The sequence below is a fragment of the Cynoglossus semilaevis genome, chromosome 17 (assembly GCF_000523025.1).
Source record: "Cynoglossus semilaevis isolate Cse_v1.0 chromosome 17, Cse_v1.0, whole genome shotgun sequence".
Lineage (NCBI taxonomy): Eukaryota > Metazoa > Chordata > Actinopteri > Pleuronectiformes > Cynoglossidae > Cynoglossus > Cynoglossus semilaevis.
In genome coordinates, this window is record NC_024323.1 from 15,087,939 (window position 1) to 15,104,841 (window position 16,903).

At 38.8% G+C, this 16,903-nt stretch overlaps 1 protein-coding gene across 4 annotated transcripts in view; it reads left to right on the forward strand.

Annotated features, from left to right (window-relative positions):
- Positions 1-16,903, forward strand: part of igf2bp1 (insulin-like growth factor 2 mRNA binding protein 1) — a 49,311-nt gene that overhangs the window by 3,738 nt on the left and 28,670 nt on the right. For 2 of the 4 annotated variants that reach the window (XM_025064451.1, XM_025064452.1), the window contains 2 exons: positions 941-1,132; positions 2,284-2,344. In XM_025064451.1, the coding sequence (XP_024920219.1) occupies positions 958-1,132; positions 2,284-2,344 (236 nt within the window). In that variant the 5' untranslated portion in view covers positions 941-957. Of the gene's footprint in view, positions 1-380; positions 1,133-1,314; positions 2,138-2,283; positions 2,345-16,903 lie in introns of those variants that run through there. The other 2 variants (XM_025064453.1, XM_025064454.1) reach the window with 2 other exon arrangements.

The following is a 16,903-nucleotide window of genomic DNA, read 5'->3' on the forward strand; positions in this document are numbered from 1 at the left end:
TATGGCCAAGTGGTGGTGTTGATGAGGGACAGGCTAGGCAACGAGCACAACTGGTTAAAACAATAAATCTTAAAATTGACATTTTTTTCTTGCTATCATCCTACATTAGTGTAGTGAAGAAAGCCATGCATTTCTTCCTGTAGCATGATATCCGCCTGTGATAGTGTATGAGGCGCATGTGTGCTGGCCATAAACTCATACGTCATGCAAAGCACCGCGACGAGCACGCGTATTACAGTACAGCGTGAGCGGCGCTCATCTGGTGCATACCCTCAGATAAGATGGGAAGCTCCCCTTCTTCTCCTCCTCCTGCTCCTCCTTCCTTTAACCTACTCCAAACAAACCACGTGGTTTCCTCTTCGCAAACAAAAAGAGAGAGAGGGTGGGAGAGAGAGAGATCGAGGGTGAGCGAGAGAGAAAGAGAGCGAGAGAGAGGATTGGAGTTGGTTTAGGGGCGGCGTCATCACTTCGGCGGCAGCAGGCGGACCTCAGTGAGGGAGAGAGAATCACTTCTGTAGACTTGATCTGCCAGTTTTTTTTCTCCCAATCCTCCACCACAGAGCCATCACCAAACCCACCCAGTACCACCCACCACCTCCACAGCGCAGTACAGAAGCGTTAGAGCAGCTTCACTCAACTGCTGGGGCGACTGAAGTTCAGGGATCGAACCTCTTCAGCTGGATTTACGACACTTGCAGAAAACTCATTTGTGTTCATACATTGAAATACCGCTGCAGCCGATAATTTAGTTTAGCATCGGTTTGCATTATTTTTCTTTGAATTCGCTCTTTTACAACATCTACTATCAGCTAGTGTGTCACTATCTTCTTATACACTACTGCAATTTCATTAGAAGAAACTTTTTTTCTTTTTCCGGCTAACACTCGACTTATAAGGAGATTTTTTTGTCCTTTTTTCCCCATTTTTTTGGACTTGGAAGAAATATTTTGTTCCACCATGAACAAGCTGTACATTGGGAATCTAAGCGACAGCGTGACTGCCGAGGATTTGGCCAAAACCTTCGAGGAACACAAGATTAAATACAACGCTCCGTTTCTCATGAAAACCGGCTACGCGTTTGTGGACTGTCCGGATGACCAGTGGGCCTTGAAGGCGATCGAGACCTTATCTGGTGAGTAACGATGGAACCCTGACCGCCAACTACACCCACCGCTCCCTACCTTTAGTTTTCATTCATTCTCCACGGGAGCGGTAAACGCCGGCGTACAGACCCGGCTGCATGCACACCGTCAGCGGCATGTTTCAATACCCAGTGCCCCGTGCACATGCGAGACTTTTACATCGATTGTCGTACAAAAATTATTATTACAAATAAAAATATATTTTATTTGCAATTGCTTAATGAATTGGGGCGTGTGAAGAGCTACGTACCCCCGGGAGCCATTCAACTTTGGCAGGGGGGAGGGACACGAGTAGCGTAAACGCGATGGCAACTAAGAGCCTTTGCTACTATATTCTTACTTTACACCGCGTCTATTGAAATATTTTCAATAAATGTTTTTTAAACATTGTATTGTTTGTTTATTAGCTTCTCTTCACGCGTGGTACTATGATATTGAGTCCTACTCTCCTATAATTTAGCTTGAAGCCTCGTTTACTCTCCCCCACCTTCCAGTCGTCAGACACTATTGTTATAAATGGTAAATATTTCTGTTTTATTCTCATCAAATCAGGTCGCACATAAACGTAATTCAGGCCGAACAGACCGGTTGCCTATTCAGAGTTATTCGGCTCTCGTCGGCTCTTCTTTGGCCTCATTTTTGTCACGTTTTCCCCCTACTGTAGGTCTAAATTGTGTGGAAGGAGACAAGGTCGCCATGGCAGTCGTCTCTGCTTCACTAACTCGAGTAGAAAAACTCCACACACTACAAACAACAATCTTTATTTACGACAATATACATTGTCGTAAATGGAGACGCGCCCCAAGTTTACAGCCAACATTACTATTTACTTTTTAGACTAAACCGACGAACACAAACAACAAAGTGACACGTTTAAATCACCCTCTTGACTTCACCTCGTAGTTTCTGGGCCCTTTGAACTTTAACATTAATCAACTGCTTTTCAGCTGTGGTTTATCACATAAATGTACTGTTTGGTTTGGAAGTATATACACGTAAGTACCGAATAACCCTCTCTTCGCTTAAGCTTAATCCTCCGAATACAACTATACTAACGACCCTAATATTCGTGAACTAGCTCAACGGTTAGCGTGTAGCCATGAAGTGTTTCTGAATCTGTGTTTGCTTTCTTTACTTTCAGGTAAAGTGGAACTTGACGGTAAACGCATGGAGGTCGAGCACTCTGTCCCCAAAAAGCAAAGGTAGGGAAGAACCTCCTCCGTCTTACTTCTGTCCTTAAACCCTTTTCATGTGTTGCATTAACTTTCCGAGCCGTTCTTTTCCGTCATTTAACAAAAATGGCTGTATGTATTGCAATGTTTTGTTTCACTCTTGTGGCCGTGAAGGCGTCACTGTGCCTGCCGTAGCCGTTTTTGGTTAGTTGGTTGTTGTGTATGTGGAACCTCAACTTTCTGTCCGCCATTACTGTGAAACTGGAGAGTGACAGCCTTGGTTGGCCTTCGTGTGTATTGCAGGGGCTGCTATACGGTGGCCTGTTGGTAACTTTACTTACGTGAAACATTATACATAGCTTGAGACAAAAACACGACTTGGACAACGTATTTTTAAGGAAATAAAATTACCCTGCTAACACACTAACCCCCACACACGTTTCTTATTTTGAAGACAGTTCAATCTGGCATGGTAAAAAAAAAAAGAAAAAAAGAAATACAATTTTGAATTTCTTACAGTTCTTTTTGTCTGGTGTGTGGTGAGTTCAATAAATTAAATATTATAATTTTGTTTACATATGACTGACATGCAAAATATGTCTGTCTTGATTTAAATTTAATCTGTAAATGCTTTAATGACAGTGCCATTAGCTGTAATCTAATTTATGTTTTGCAGTTTATAGAAAGATAAATGAAGAAAAATATGATTGACATAACTGGAGAGGGTCATATGGTTGGTCACTGTTGGTGATTGACAAATTGCATTGACTTTGATGGCGCCACATGGGCAGGGTCTTATTGGGCAAATTGCTGTCAAACCCAGCTGGATTCTCCAAAACGAGCTGAGCACATTCCTATATGGATTCTATTAATTTATCTCAGTGTATTAGCTCCAAACCCATCACACACCTTCCTGTACTAAATGAAATTCTTTCTTGTATGTTGATAATTAATTCTGTTGTTGCCAAAGAAATTGAAGGGATATTTGTTGGTCCTTTTAAGTTTTTTTTTTTTTTTTTTTTAAAGTTTAAATGTGGGTCCCATCCACACTAGGTGCAAAGGCACAAGTTAATGTGTTTGTATAAACGTGGCTGAAGGCTCTTTAGGGGTGTGAACGTACTGTACTGCTCTCCTTACCTCTAGTGGCTGATGAAACCATTTTTTAGGAGCCATGCTGGCTAATGTACGTTTGATGGCATTTACTTCCAACTGTTGTCTAACTGCTGACCTAAATATACAGTGTGTTGGTCTTTTAGGTAGACATGAATGCATGTCCACATAGGTTGTTTGTATAGATGACTTTCACCAACGGTCATAAATCGCATGTTAAAATATTAATGGTTAATTCCTTGACATGTTCACCTTGAAATTAGGTCTGAAAAAATTAATTTGTCTAAAAAAATATTCTAGCCTTAAAAACTGATTTGTGTTTGAGAGTCAAATCTATTAAAATTAGGTACTGATGAAAAAAAAGAAAAAGAAATCTGTTATTTTTCACAAGCTGTTTTGGTATTTATATTTATTACATAATCTTTTGGCAGTTTTGTGTTAAATCTTTTTTTATTTTTTAATAATTTTTAAATTTTATAGTATTTACATAATTGAAACACTACCATGGTGTGCATCCATTAATATTGCCTAAAGTATGGTCAGTATATTGTGTGTAAAAACTGACGACCATTGCACATCAGCAGCTTTTTTAAATGTTAGATCTGACCTGCTTTCAACGGTGTCATGGAATTTGCCTGTAGACCATCTTCCATGCCTGTAACCTTTGGCACACATACGAGGTGAGCCGTGTGCACAGCTCTCCATGTTCTACTGCGTGGCCACATGTGTGCTTAGTGTGTGCATATCCTATTGTCAAAATGGCTCCTGAATGTGGTATTTATTTATGGGGGAAGTGTTTGCTTCTCACCAGCTCTTGTGAGGCTCCGTTCTGACTAATTTCAGCAAATGTGTTCAGATCTCTGAATGTAAGTTGTTGTTCTGCATTAGTAGTGTTTAAATATGGCTGTGGCACAATAATCAGAAAAGAGTACAGTGTGCTGTGTCTTGTGTGAGTGACGTCTGGCAGACAGTCTGAATCCTTCAGTTATCATGATACTGCAGGAGCGAGTCACTCGTCATGTGTAGGAAACCAACATGGCAGCAGACAGTCTGTAAATAATTTTGCTGGTGATCTGTGTTTTGTGCAGCGTCCCAGACCTCCTGTGTGATAACCTTGAAGAGCCATAATGATAAAGGTGATTTAGTGAGATTGAGGGGCCAACATGGGCGAGCTAAGGCCTTCAGTGGCTCCGTGACACGTGGTTCCTCGGCACTCAGAGGAGTCACTGCACGTCAGCCTGTGAGGGAGGAAAATGGCGAAGCTCTGAATGTAGCAGGAGCACAGTGTAGGCTAGTGTGTCTTACGTTTCTCACGTGTGCTGCTTTGGTGATCACAGCAGTGCCAAGTATTGAACAGGTAGAACTGAGCAGTAGCTGGAAATGTAAGAAATTGGTTAAAAGGGGAAATTAGTTTTTCAGGTAAAAAAAATAGGTTCCATAATAATGCTAACCTAGCATTAAGCTAATAGAAGTAAAAATATGCCTCTAAATCACTGTAAAGATATTTATATGAAGTACTCTTTGTACAAGTACTCTTGTCATACCTGTTTACATATATAAATATATATGTATAGTATATTTGAGTCAACACATAAGCTGAAATAAATACATTTTTTTCAGTGTTTCAGTATTTTTTTAATATAAAGTGTAAATTTGAATAAAGGTAGAGCATGTTGTCATGTTGCAGCTAACGTACAGGATGTCTCTTCTGTCACATCTCCTACTTTACGCTATTATTATTTTAAAAAAGCTTCAACACTTTTTTCCCCCACATCACAGTAATGTGTGTAATGTGGCTGCAGCGTGGTCCAGTTCTGAAAGTCTGTTCAGGTTTGCAGGCCTGTCACAGCCGCTGATCGTGGAGAGTATTAGTGTGTACGTGTGTGTGTGTGTGTATATGAGTATTTTCTAACTTGACATAGAATCTTACTGGAGGTGTGTGTTAGCAAGGGAGGGGCAGCTGCTCACAGGGAACTGAACCCTTTATTTAACGGATGGCGCTGGGGGGAGGTAAGTGGGCAGGGGGAGGGGTGGCGAGGTTTGTGAATCCAAGGGTTCCACTCTTCTTCTTCTTCTTCTCGCTTTTACATCTGTTATTGTCAATATTAAAACAGTATGGGGTTCTCTTCAAATCTGCCCCCTTGACCTGGGGTTAGGAGTCCAGTACTGGTTGGTAGGTCTGTAGGCTACAAAGACCTGCTGTGCAACCGTATAGGGACAGGGTGGTTTTTTTTACCTGTTTTAGAGTCGACCATGAAACTCGTCAGAGGTCTGACTGAAATGTATGTCAGGCAGCTGAGGTTTGTGGGAGGTCGGGTTCCACGAGAGAGAGAGAGAGAGAGCGAGAGAGAGAAGAGGTAGCAAACGGGACGGAATGGAAAAGGAGTGGGGGTGGGTGGCAGAATTCTGTGTTAGGGAGGGTGTGGGAGGGGGTTCCCTGAAGGAACACGCCATCCTGCCTGAAGAGACAAAATGTGCACAATGTATGTAGTCAGGGAGTGTGTGGAGCTGAAGACCATAAGCCAAATAACCCAGTGTCATTTAAGGTCCTACATGAACCAGGAATACGGAAAAATCCTGTCAGGAAAAATAAACACAAGTTATTTTTATTTATTGCACCTTCACTGAAACATTTAACTTAGAAGTGAAGTGAAAACATCTTAAATAAATCACACACCACACATGTTTTGTTTTTGTTTTTTTTAAATTGAAAGTGATAGTAATTTCTAAACTATTTACTACTATTTCTAAACTGGGATTGGAGTAATTTCTAAACTATTTACTACTATTTTTTTTTACTACTGGGTAAAATTGAAAAAAATAAATGAAGTAAAAACTGCCCTAATCTTTTGTTCATATCTGAATAAAAACAAAATTTAAGCTTTTACGAAACCTTTTTTTCTTGTTAAATATTTTATTCATCAGATAAAACTGTCCTATAGAAAAATGTGTCCAAGACTTTTTAACCTTGTGTTTTCAGAAGAGCGGCGTTTATTGCAATCTTTTTTGTAATTTTGCAAAACAGTGAAATTAAAACATTTCATGAATTTTGCAATTTTCACAGTTCAGTAGAATGAAAACGAACATTGAACTGTGGTTTCTGTCATTTCTAATCGTTGTTCACTAATTTATATTTTTAGACTGAGCTTAAATTAAAGTCACCACTTTATTTACAATCCTTTACCAACACGGCTTCACCGTAGTTGACGTTGACATTTGTTTCCTCTTTATCGTTTTTTGTTTAATCAGGAAGAACATTATAGTAAGATTTTAATAAGTACTGCTAAGTGGAACACACACACACACACAAAACAGCAGAAGACTGTAAAGGAAAAGGACTATAAAGAAAGTTGCCATTTTTGACCTTTAAAAATGTATATAGGATATTTTTTTATGCACAATTGTGGATGATGATGAAGTGAAAAGAGGGTTGTGCTGCTTTTGTTTGGTTTTAGATTGGTTCTCTTTTAAATGCATTTTTTTTTGTGTGCCTTAAACGTTGATCATCCGAACCATCGTTGTCGACCAGCGGTTCGTCTTTGTCTTCAGTCAACCTTGTCCGCACCACGGTTCTTTATTAAATTCTCAAACTGTCATTTTTAGTGATGTAGAGTGAAATCTGTATTTTTAGTTTTCACTCGGTTTACTGAAGTATTTTGTCGTAGAATTAAGTCAAGACAAGACAATGCGATTATTTCCTTGCATTTATAGAAAAACATGTCAGACAGTTAGGCTAAGAAAAACATGGCTGAACAAACGTGTTAGCTAAAAGGCATCTTCTTACTGCCTTCACGTGAACCTGAAAGACGACATGAATTCGAAACATCGTTTTATACAGAATAAGTTAGTAAGATAATTTTCTCCTCCTGTGAGCTTTGTCACATGTTTCAAACCCCAATGCTCTGTTGGTTGTGAGATTTGAACCACCAGTCCTAAAAATCCCGTGCCGGATGTTGAAACAACTAGACAAAGCTTCTCAGACTTGATGTCTGTAAACCAGACCTGACATGAACCCCGCAGGGGTTTTAGGGTGAATTACAATTTTTCAATGTTTATTGATGTTAAAAATTTAGCATAGACATTTATTCAAACTGAGCTCCTTCTGAAAACTGAGGATTTCTGTGGCCACACCCTGCAAACAGAACCTGAAATGGATGTAGCTCCGTCCACTCCTTATTTCAGGTCCTTGTCTTTTCCACCACTACTTCTGTGCAGGAGAACTATTTTAACCTTCATTTTTTGGTTAATATTTGTGTATAATATCACAACTGTTGTCTACAGGTGTTTGACCTAGTTTTTGTTTACATATGAAAGTAACATACAAACCATGTGGCAGACAGGAAATGACGCCAAGCAGTAGCTAGCAGCGAACCAAGAAGAAGAGGCCTTGACTCGATTCTATCCAAACCTCTCGAAAGCAGCTCAGTTTTCACGGAGGACCACCGCCCTTCTCCTCCTCTTTATATATCGTAATTTGACCCAGTCAGTTGGTGATAATGGCCATTTGTTCTGCCATAATATATCAGTGGCATTTACATTAGAACCATCCGTGGCACCTTTCATATATAAAACCTGCTGGACGTCTGGCACCAGAGTCTTGAATCCTGAGTATTTAATCATAGCTACAATTCATTATTTTTGGCATTATATCATTTGTTTTAGTTCATACGCACGCTCCAACTATCTGCTCCTGACTCTTTGTGGCTCACGAGTTAAACGGTTTGTCCACACGGGCTACACCTTCTCCTGGTGATGTTTATATGTTGATGTCACATCCTATACTTGCCTAAATTATTGACTGTCTAAATGATTAGCGTGAATTATGATGGCTGTACCTAAATGAATTGGGTTATTGTGAAGCCAAAGGCTCCGTGGACGGAACTTGTCATTTTCATTTGAAATTGCATCAAACATTCTGTGAATACACCTGCAGCTTATGTTTCCTTTGTGTGTCAGGCGCTTGGAAGCAGAGAGGTTTGGAAACGAAGCTGGCTTCCAAAAAAAAACCAAAACCTTGGGGCTCAGATTTAGTCTGCACCACGGTCAGAACTGATCAGGGCTCAAGGCCAAAAAATGCCCTTGAAATTCAATGAATTGAGATGACAGGGATTCTGAATGCCCCAGTAAAAAGGGATTTCACTACGTTCATGTGAGAGTTTAGATATGCTAACCTGCTAACTGCTAATTTGACTTTAGTATGGTGTTCAGCCAAACTCTGTTGTGTGTGACTGTTCTCTGCATGTCTTTAGTCTCCATTAGCCGTTAATTTTTTTTATTTTTTAGTCTCCATTAGCCGTTTTTTTTTTTTTATTTTTCATGTGTTCCATGTCATGGAAAATTTAAAATATTTTTTTAGTGACCTTGTTTTCCATGAAAAAGCACAATTTCCGAGTGTATTGATACTGCGTTGGCTTTTTTCACCTATTTCTCCTTGACCAACATGAAGCTTTTTATATCTGAGTTAAATCCAATCCTCCATTAATTTAATTGGCTGAAAACTGAAAGAGAAGTTAACTACGCTGTAGACGTGAAGCTGTGCATCGGTGAGCAGGTTTTTAGTGCAGTTTACTCAAAAGCCCCGGTCAAGACGAGACGAGGGCAAATTCAGGGATTTCAAGGTCGTTTGCTCTCAGTGGCTGCTGGTTTCTGACCCCGGTCAGAACAGGATAAATACACGTCCAGTGTCGAGGTTCTCCTGTGAAGTGAAGGCTGCGTTCACCATCCTGCAGTTTTAATTTGAGTCCACTCTCACGCACGTGGCGAGTGTCGTTACGCGGAACACTGTGTCGTGTACGAGCTGCTGATGCGTCAAAACACGTGCTCCGTCATACAGATCAGGTAGAGTCTCAGAGTGAACTCCATCCCACCTGATGATGGTGACGATGGAGGATGTGTTGAACAGCGTGGAGGCTGATATCGTTATAGTTGATCCAGATTTGCCGTTTGGTTCAAGGACATCTTTTACACGAGTGAGGTCCAAACCCCCATTAGGATCCTGACTGACTTTTGTTCCTTTAAACTTTGATTTTAATTGAGCAATATATTTGCCAGTTGATATATTTTTATAATCCATTATCATATATATGTATGTATATATATGTGTATATATATACACACACGTGTATATATATATACAAACTATACAAAAGAGAGCGTCCGACATTGGTTCTTGGTTGTTGTGTCCTTGAACCACAGGTGCACGGTGAACACAACATTACATTTTTGTTCAAGAAATTGAAAATACAAAATAAGCGTACCGTTATTGGAATGTTACATTTCCAAAATGTTTTGTCTTTCTGATTAAATTACCAGTTAACACTGATAATTAATAATGAATTTTATGACCTTTAGGAACATACGTGACTCCCTGTTTTCAACTGCAGTTTTGTTCAGTTAAATCTTTTTTTTCTTCTTTTTTTTGCGATGTATATGTAAAGTATCTCAACTTAAATGCATTGATTTGAATGCATGGCTGAAACTGTGAGTGTGTGTGTAGTCAGGGATTTCACATAGAGAAGGCGAGGCTGCTGGTGAAGTACACGGTGCTCGGTGTTCTTCTCCTCTCATGGTTATAGAGAGGAGAAGAAGGAAGAGGAGGAGGGAACAGTAGGCGGGGCAGCAAGGGGGGCGCGACCAATCACACGCTAGCGACACCGGGGGAAAAAAAAAGTCAATAGGTCCTCCCTCCCTCCCCCTTCTTTCCTCCTTTCCTCACAGGCATGGACTGACTTCACCACCTCCCCCCCTCTCCTTCTCTCTCTCTTCCCCCCTAACCTCCCCCTTCCTCCCCCTTCTGTTCATGCCTTCACTGTCTTTTTTCTTTCTTTCTTTTTTTTTTACTTTTTTCTCTCCCTCTCTTTGGTACAGTATGTTCATTTCTCTCGAGCTCTGTTTTTTTTTTTTTTTGTCCCACTCTCCCTCCCTTTCTCCCGCCTTCTTTTTGGCGTGTCGCCACTTTCTCTGCACCATTTCAAGCGCTGCAAATCCAGGCAGCAGAGTTTTAGACAGCCGGACAGAGAGACAGGCAGACTAAGAGACAGACAGAGGACAGAGGGGAAGAGTAAGACAAACACACATTCACTGACGTGTTTTTTTTTTTTTAAACAAAGAAAACCTTCTCGTTGAAAAGCGTCAACCTGGAACATGTATAACTTTAGTTGATTCCTATTCAAACTGTTGGTATGTGAGTTTCAGTTCTGTAGGAAATGTCACCACACCTCAAGAATTCTACAGGAATGTAATTGTTTGTTCATGTTATTACTGGATGGATTTTCTTTGAAAAGCTCCAAATATTATCGTCCCAGTAAATGAGAGGATTTTGAAACTTGAAGAACAGTTTATTCCACTTTGCTGCTGCATCAGAGAATGAAACATTTCCAGTTTTTTAATGCAGATTTTTCAACCACAGTTTTTAATGTTTATATTTACACTCCCATGTGATTGTCCTTATGATGAAACAACGGGAAGTTTCAAAAACATTTCCTTGATTTGAACTTAACCAGCTGTAATAGTAGTAGAACCTGTCAGTCACAGATACTAATGAGTAACCCAGTACTTTACAGTCATTATCAGTGATTTTATTAATCAGGTCCATTTTATTGGAAAAGCTCACATTTACAAAACACAATTTTCTCATTTGACTTTAAAGTTAGTTTTAAGGATAGAATAAAAATTAAAATGATTCTCCTAAAAAAAAAAACAACCCCAAAACCCTTATAACAGGAATGTTCTGTAAAACCAGTCGATGTTGTTCATGAGTTTATGTTAACAATACGGAGTAAAGCTGCAGGTTAACTGATATTATTGAAAACCACATTATTTCACACACAATTTGACAACAGTTAATTTATAAAAAATTAATCAAACTATTTTTTGCTAACAATGGCATATATGCAATATACCTATGGGCTCATTTGGAGAAACTATTAGCTTACTGTTACATGTACCTTAATTATTTTTGCACTGAATTTTCTTCAACAGAAATATTTACAAGTAAACATTAAATACTTACATTTTCCATTTACCAAATGTGAACAAACCAAAAAGTCAGTAGTTTTAGCCTGGAAAACTAAAAAGTGAGTAAAAAAAAAAAACCAACAAAAAAACAAAAAAAAATGACTGCACAGTTTAACAATGAAATGAAATCATTTAAATTGACACACAAATACATATTGATTTATTTTATGGGTTAAGTGTAATTTCTCCATCTTCTTTTATGAACATATCTGCAGACCTGACCCAGTCTGGACTCAGACAAAACAGTTTAGAACAGAACGCCACAGTCCAAAATGGAGACATGTTTTTTTAATTTAATTTCATTATTTATTCGTGCAGTTTTTTGGATCAGTGTGTGGGCTGTCAGAGAAAGGCATGTTCATGTGTTCAACTGTGGTACTGCAGAAGCCTGTGTGTGTGTGTGTGTGTGTGTGTGTGTATTTAAAGGAGGAAATTCGAGTGTGTGCTGCAGGATGTCTGACCGTTTCACCTCTCTCTGGTTTTGTACTTTTAATTACTAATTTAAAAGATTGATTCTTTTAAACTGACATTGAACTTCATGTCTGTTGCTGCAGTGAAATGGAAACATCACCAGCTGTAATTTGAGCAGCTGCAGGAAAAATAATTTTGTTACCATTTGGATGTTTTTGGTTTATTTTTTATTATTAATAGTGTAACTTCAACCAGTCCCCAAGCCCAGGTTTGGTCCTGACAAAACCCAACCTGTAATAGTGGGCTTGGTGGAATGGAACCCAGAACCTACTGGTTAGCAGGAAGGAATCCCACCACTGAGCTGTGCTTTAATGTTTTATTTAGCATTAAAATATAGCAGTTATTTTCCAAATATATTTTTTCTATCTGAATCGGTGAATTTAACCTTTCGTTGACATTGCAGAACGCAGCAGTACTCTGTTACAAAATGAAGTATTTCTGGTCCAACTTGTACCAAATATCCACTCATGTTTTGACCTAAATTTCTAAATGTTTTTTTTCCTCTAACTGTTAACATGATCCTTTGACAACTTTCGTCAATTTCTTAACCAACATTTGGATTTCTTTAGATAAATAGATAGATAACACTTTATTGTTCTCTTCACCTTCGGGCAGTTTTAACGTCATATTAGCTCTGGTGTTTATTATGAATTTACTCTTGCTTTGAGGCTAACTCAAATTTTGTAAGTGTGTGTGTGTGTGTCTGTGTGTTTGTTCTTTGTAATCTAATTTCTTTTTTTTCTTTTTTTTTTACTTTTGGCTAACCTTCAGGTATTGTTATTAAAGCCTTATAAGATAACATCAACTGTGAAAGGACTGTTTATCTTTTAAATATACATTTGTCTAATTGTACCTTTCTAATATAATGCTGATAAATTTCGCCTTTTTATGTTTTTATCTCTGGTGTGATTTTTGGACGACTTTTATTTTATCCCTGTTCTTAGTGCTTTATTGTTTGGACACAAACGATGGAATATGTTTTTTACAATTAGGTCAATGATGTTGTTTATTCCACAGCTTAGTTGGACAGTTTTTTGCAAGCATTTACCATAGGGGTGTAATACAATGTCGATACGGTGAAATATCACAATATTTTGTTTCACGATATTGTATTGATTTTTTTTTCCTCGCCAATTCCCAGTCCAATATTCCTGGTGTTGGTTCTTTTTCTTTTCTTTCTCCTCTAGTGATTCCGAATGTAGATCCCTATGTTCCAGTGTTAGGAACTGATGTTCAGATGGAACAGAGTCTGAGACCAGGATCACACTGGGACTACAGCTAACTTGTTTGAGAAAAAACTCATTATTGTTGTGCCAAAAGTATTACAATATACGTTGTATTGTGGCCCATGTATCGTGATACATGTCGTATCACTAGATTTTTGCTCATACACACCCCTGGCTTGGTATATATTTCCCATTTTCCCCATTTTGTTTTTAGGTATCTATGGTGATTTGACCCCCGAGTCCTAGAAAAAACTCATTATTGTTGTGCCAAAAGTATTACAATATACGTTGTATTGTGGCCCATGTATCGTGATACATGTCGTATCACTAGATTTTTGCTCATACACACCCCTGGCTTGGTATATATTTCCCATTTTCCCCATTTTGTTTTTAGGTATCTATGGTGATTTGACCCCCGAGTCCTGACTCCAGGGTCTGATCCATGTTCTGTGTTGGACCTGTTGTGACCTGCTGAGGTTCTGTCATTGTATAAAATTCTCAATCCAGACCTGGCTGCAGCCCAGATAACAGATAATACTTTATATTTGCCCATGTGCCAATATAAACATGGTTTAAACAAGTTTTTTTTTTGTTTTTTGTTCTTTCTAACAAAAGATGATGTTTGATCTGGTTTTCGTGAGCAGCTGCGGCTGCAGAAGAAGTCGTGGTGAAGGTGGAAAGACGAGGCTGTTATCTTAATACACCGAGACTGTATGTAGGTGAAGGGGTAAATCAGTCCTGTCTCTTTAAGAAGAACACACCTCTCTCCTCCCCCACCTCCATTTCCATCCCTCTCTCTTGCTCTCTCTCTGCTCCGCCCATTTCTCTGATTGTTTCTTCTCTTTGGTTCGAACCATCTGTCTCCCTCCTCCTTCTCCTTTTCTCTCTCTCTCCCTCTCTCTCCCTTCTTCTCCTGCTGTCTTTTGCATTTTTTTTCTCCCCCCTGTTTCTTATTCCCTCCATGTTCTGTGCTTTTTTTTTTTTTTTTTGCTCACTAAAAATAAATTGGACACACATGTGCACACACTCATGGATGTGTCATACTCATACTGACGCTTCCCTGAGAGCAGAGCAGAGCAGAGCAGTGATCAGGAAGGAAAAACTGCAAGAAAGGAGAGAGGGGGGATGGGAGGAGGGTCCTGGTGGGGGTGGGGTGCTAGTATTTGGGGCCTAAGGGTTGGGCTGTGCTGGGGCCTCATGTGCACATACATACGTGTGTGTGTGTGTTTGCCATATTATGCATGCGTGTATGTTACAAAGAGCTGCTCTCTGGCTCGGCCCTAGTGGTCGTGGACTTTGGTTTGTGTGTAACACTTGTTGCCAACGTGCGTCTTGCAACATCCAAAGGTTTTCGTCCTTCATGGGCCACTGTTTGTTAGTGCGGGTCGTTCCTTCTCCACGTAACCACAAGTTCAACATGATTCGTGGACAGAACTGGAAGAAATTTGATCAAATATCAATGTCAAAATGAAATTAATAACGTTGCGTTAACACCACATTTATTCTTTATAATACGTATATATTGTGTTACATTTATTCTTTATAATACGTATATATATATTGTTCAAATTAGTGCCTTACGCGTGTTAAATCATTTGGTAAAATTAATCAGATTAATGGACAGAATAATTGATGTAAAATTAATCAGATTAATGGACAGATTAATTGACACTGTTTGTGTATGTATGTATGAATATCCAGTAATTCCATCCTCCGTCATTTACACGCACAGCAGGAAAATGTTTTAGTGTCAGTAAAACACCCTGTGGACGGGCAGGGCAGGGCAGGTGGTCTGTAGACTGACACACTGGGCCGACGGGTCAGGAGCCATTAGTTATTAATCCTGATGATTTATGTCATAATTAGTCGTGATATGATCAACACATTGTTAGTAACATTTTTGCTCTGCAAGTTTTCAGTGGGCAAACAAATGGGGGTGAGAAAGTGGGGCATTTGATGCTCTGCAAGTTTTCAGTGGGCAAACAGCATTTGGAGGTTTGTTTGAGTGAGTCACGTACATTTATATTTTTTTGTTTTTACTCATTGGTTTAATGCAACCATGTACTTGATATCGTGCTTGATATCAGGGGAAAAAAACCCTCATCATTTCAATCAAATGTCTGTGCAGTGCTTTTTTGTAGCGGTGTGTTTTGTGAAGAATCTGGCGATACGATATGATACGATACGTTGAGTTTTTCACTTTAATAATGTAGCTGTAGTCCCAGTGTGATCCTGGTCTCAGACTCTGTTCCATCTGAACATCAGTTCCTAACACTGGAACAGAGGCATCTACATTTGGAATCACTAGAGGAGAAAGAAAAGAAAAAGAACAAGAATACATTTTAGAGACAGTTCTCCTTTGAATGTACTCAACAGAGATAGAGTTATTGATTTTAAATCTGTTCGTTTTTTTAAGTGGTTTGGAATTCAACTGCTTTATTGACCATGGACCAAGTTTTAGTGAATGAGTAAATAAAAAACCCAAATCAAATTAGAATTGAAAACTATCAAAATCTCAAAAAAAAAAAAAAAAAAAAGAATCTTTGTCCTATCATTCCAAGTTTTTCATTGGCAGAATATTCTTTTTAAAAAGTGTGTAAATCTTTACCTAACATTTAATTTACCTGAAGGAAATCCTCATATTTGAATCAGGTGAAATTGTAAGAAATACAAATAAACAAATGTCTTTGTCTGGACATTAATGTTATGATCATCTTTAAAGTCAAAAGTTATTTTAATTTTTCTTCTAAAAAAAGGAAAACATTCCCGTTTTATTCCTATATAACATACAGAAATATAACAACAGAAATTGTTAAAACTCACTCTAGAAACAACTGGAGAACAAGACGTCGTCGCTGCACACTTCACTTCTGATTGTTCTTCTGACTGTCAGTAAAAATAATCCCTCATTCTGCCGGGTTTTATTCTCTTTTCTGGATTTTTCTTTCAGATCGACATGTTTGTGCCCGTGTGTGTGTGTGTTGGGGGGGAGTGTTCCTTAAATTATTGACATTTCTTTCAAATGTAATGAGAAAAAAGTGCGGGGTTGAGGAGCCTGTACCGAACCAGCTGCTGACTGAGCAGCAGCAGACACTCTGATTGGCTGAGAGCAGCTTCCAGGGTTGCAGTTGCTCTTTGGCGTTCGGAACTTCCTGTGCCGCCCTCTTCCTGGTTTTGTGTGTGTGTGTGTGTGTGTGTGTTTTGAAGTGACAGCCAGTTTGTCTCCGTTTACTTTTCCACATGTTGTATTGATCCCTGCAGTTTCCTGAAGACGGATTGTTTGTTCCTTGTAGGAGCGTTAGCATTTCGACAAAGTGTTCTCCTTCACATGTAGACAGCGTTCCACACACAAGAAAATGTGTGTGTGCGTGTATTGACATTTCTCTTTCTGAATGTTTTTTTTTATCGGACTCTACTGGTCTTTTATTCACGTCATGGTCTGTGATTATTATTACTTCTATTTCTGATACAATAGTCCAAATATGGAGGTTAAAATCACAAACATTCAGACACAGGAATAATCAACACTGAAAAAGATAAACACTCATTAAACACATTTTTAACAGGTTTAACAGGCAGATCGTTTCTCTTCAATGTGCCATTATTTTTGATCTTGTATTTTCAAAGTAAAACTTGGACTGAAGGATTCAACTTTTCTTTGCATTAATAGATTGAAATCCCTAAATCTTTACTTTTGAATTAATCACAAATTACAAATAAACAAAAAGGAAAAAAATATTATATTTTGAGTTACAAAAGCAACAGG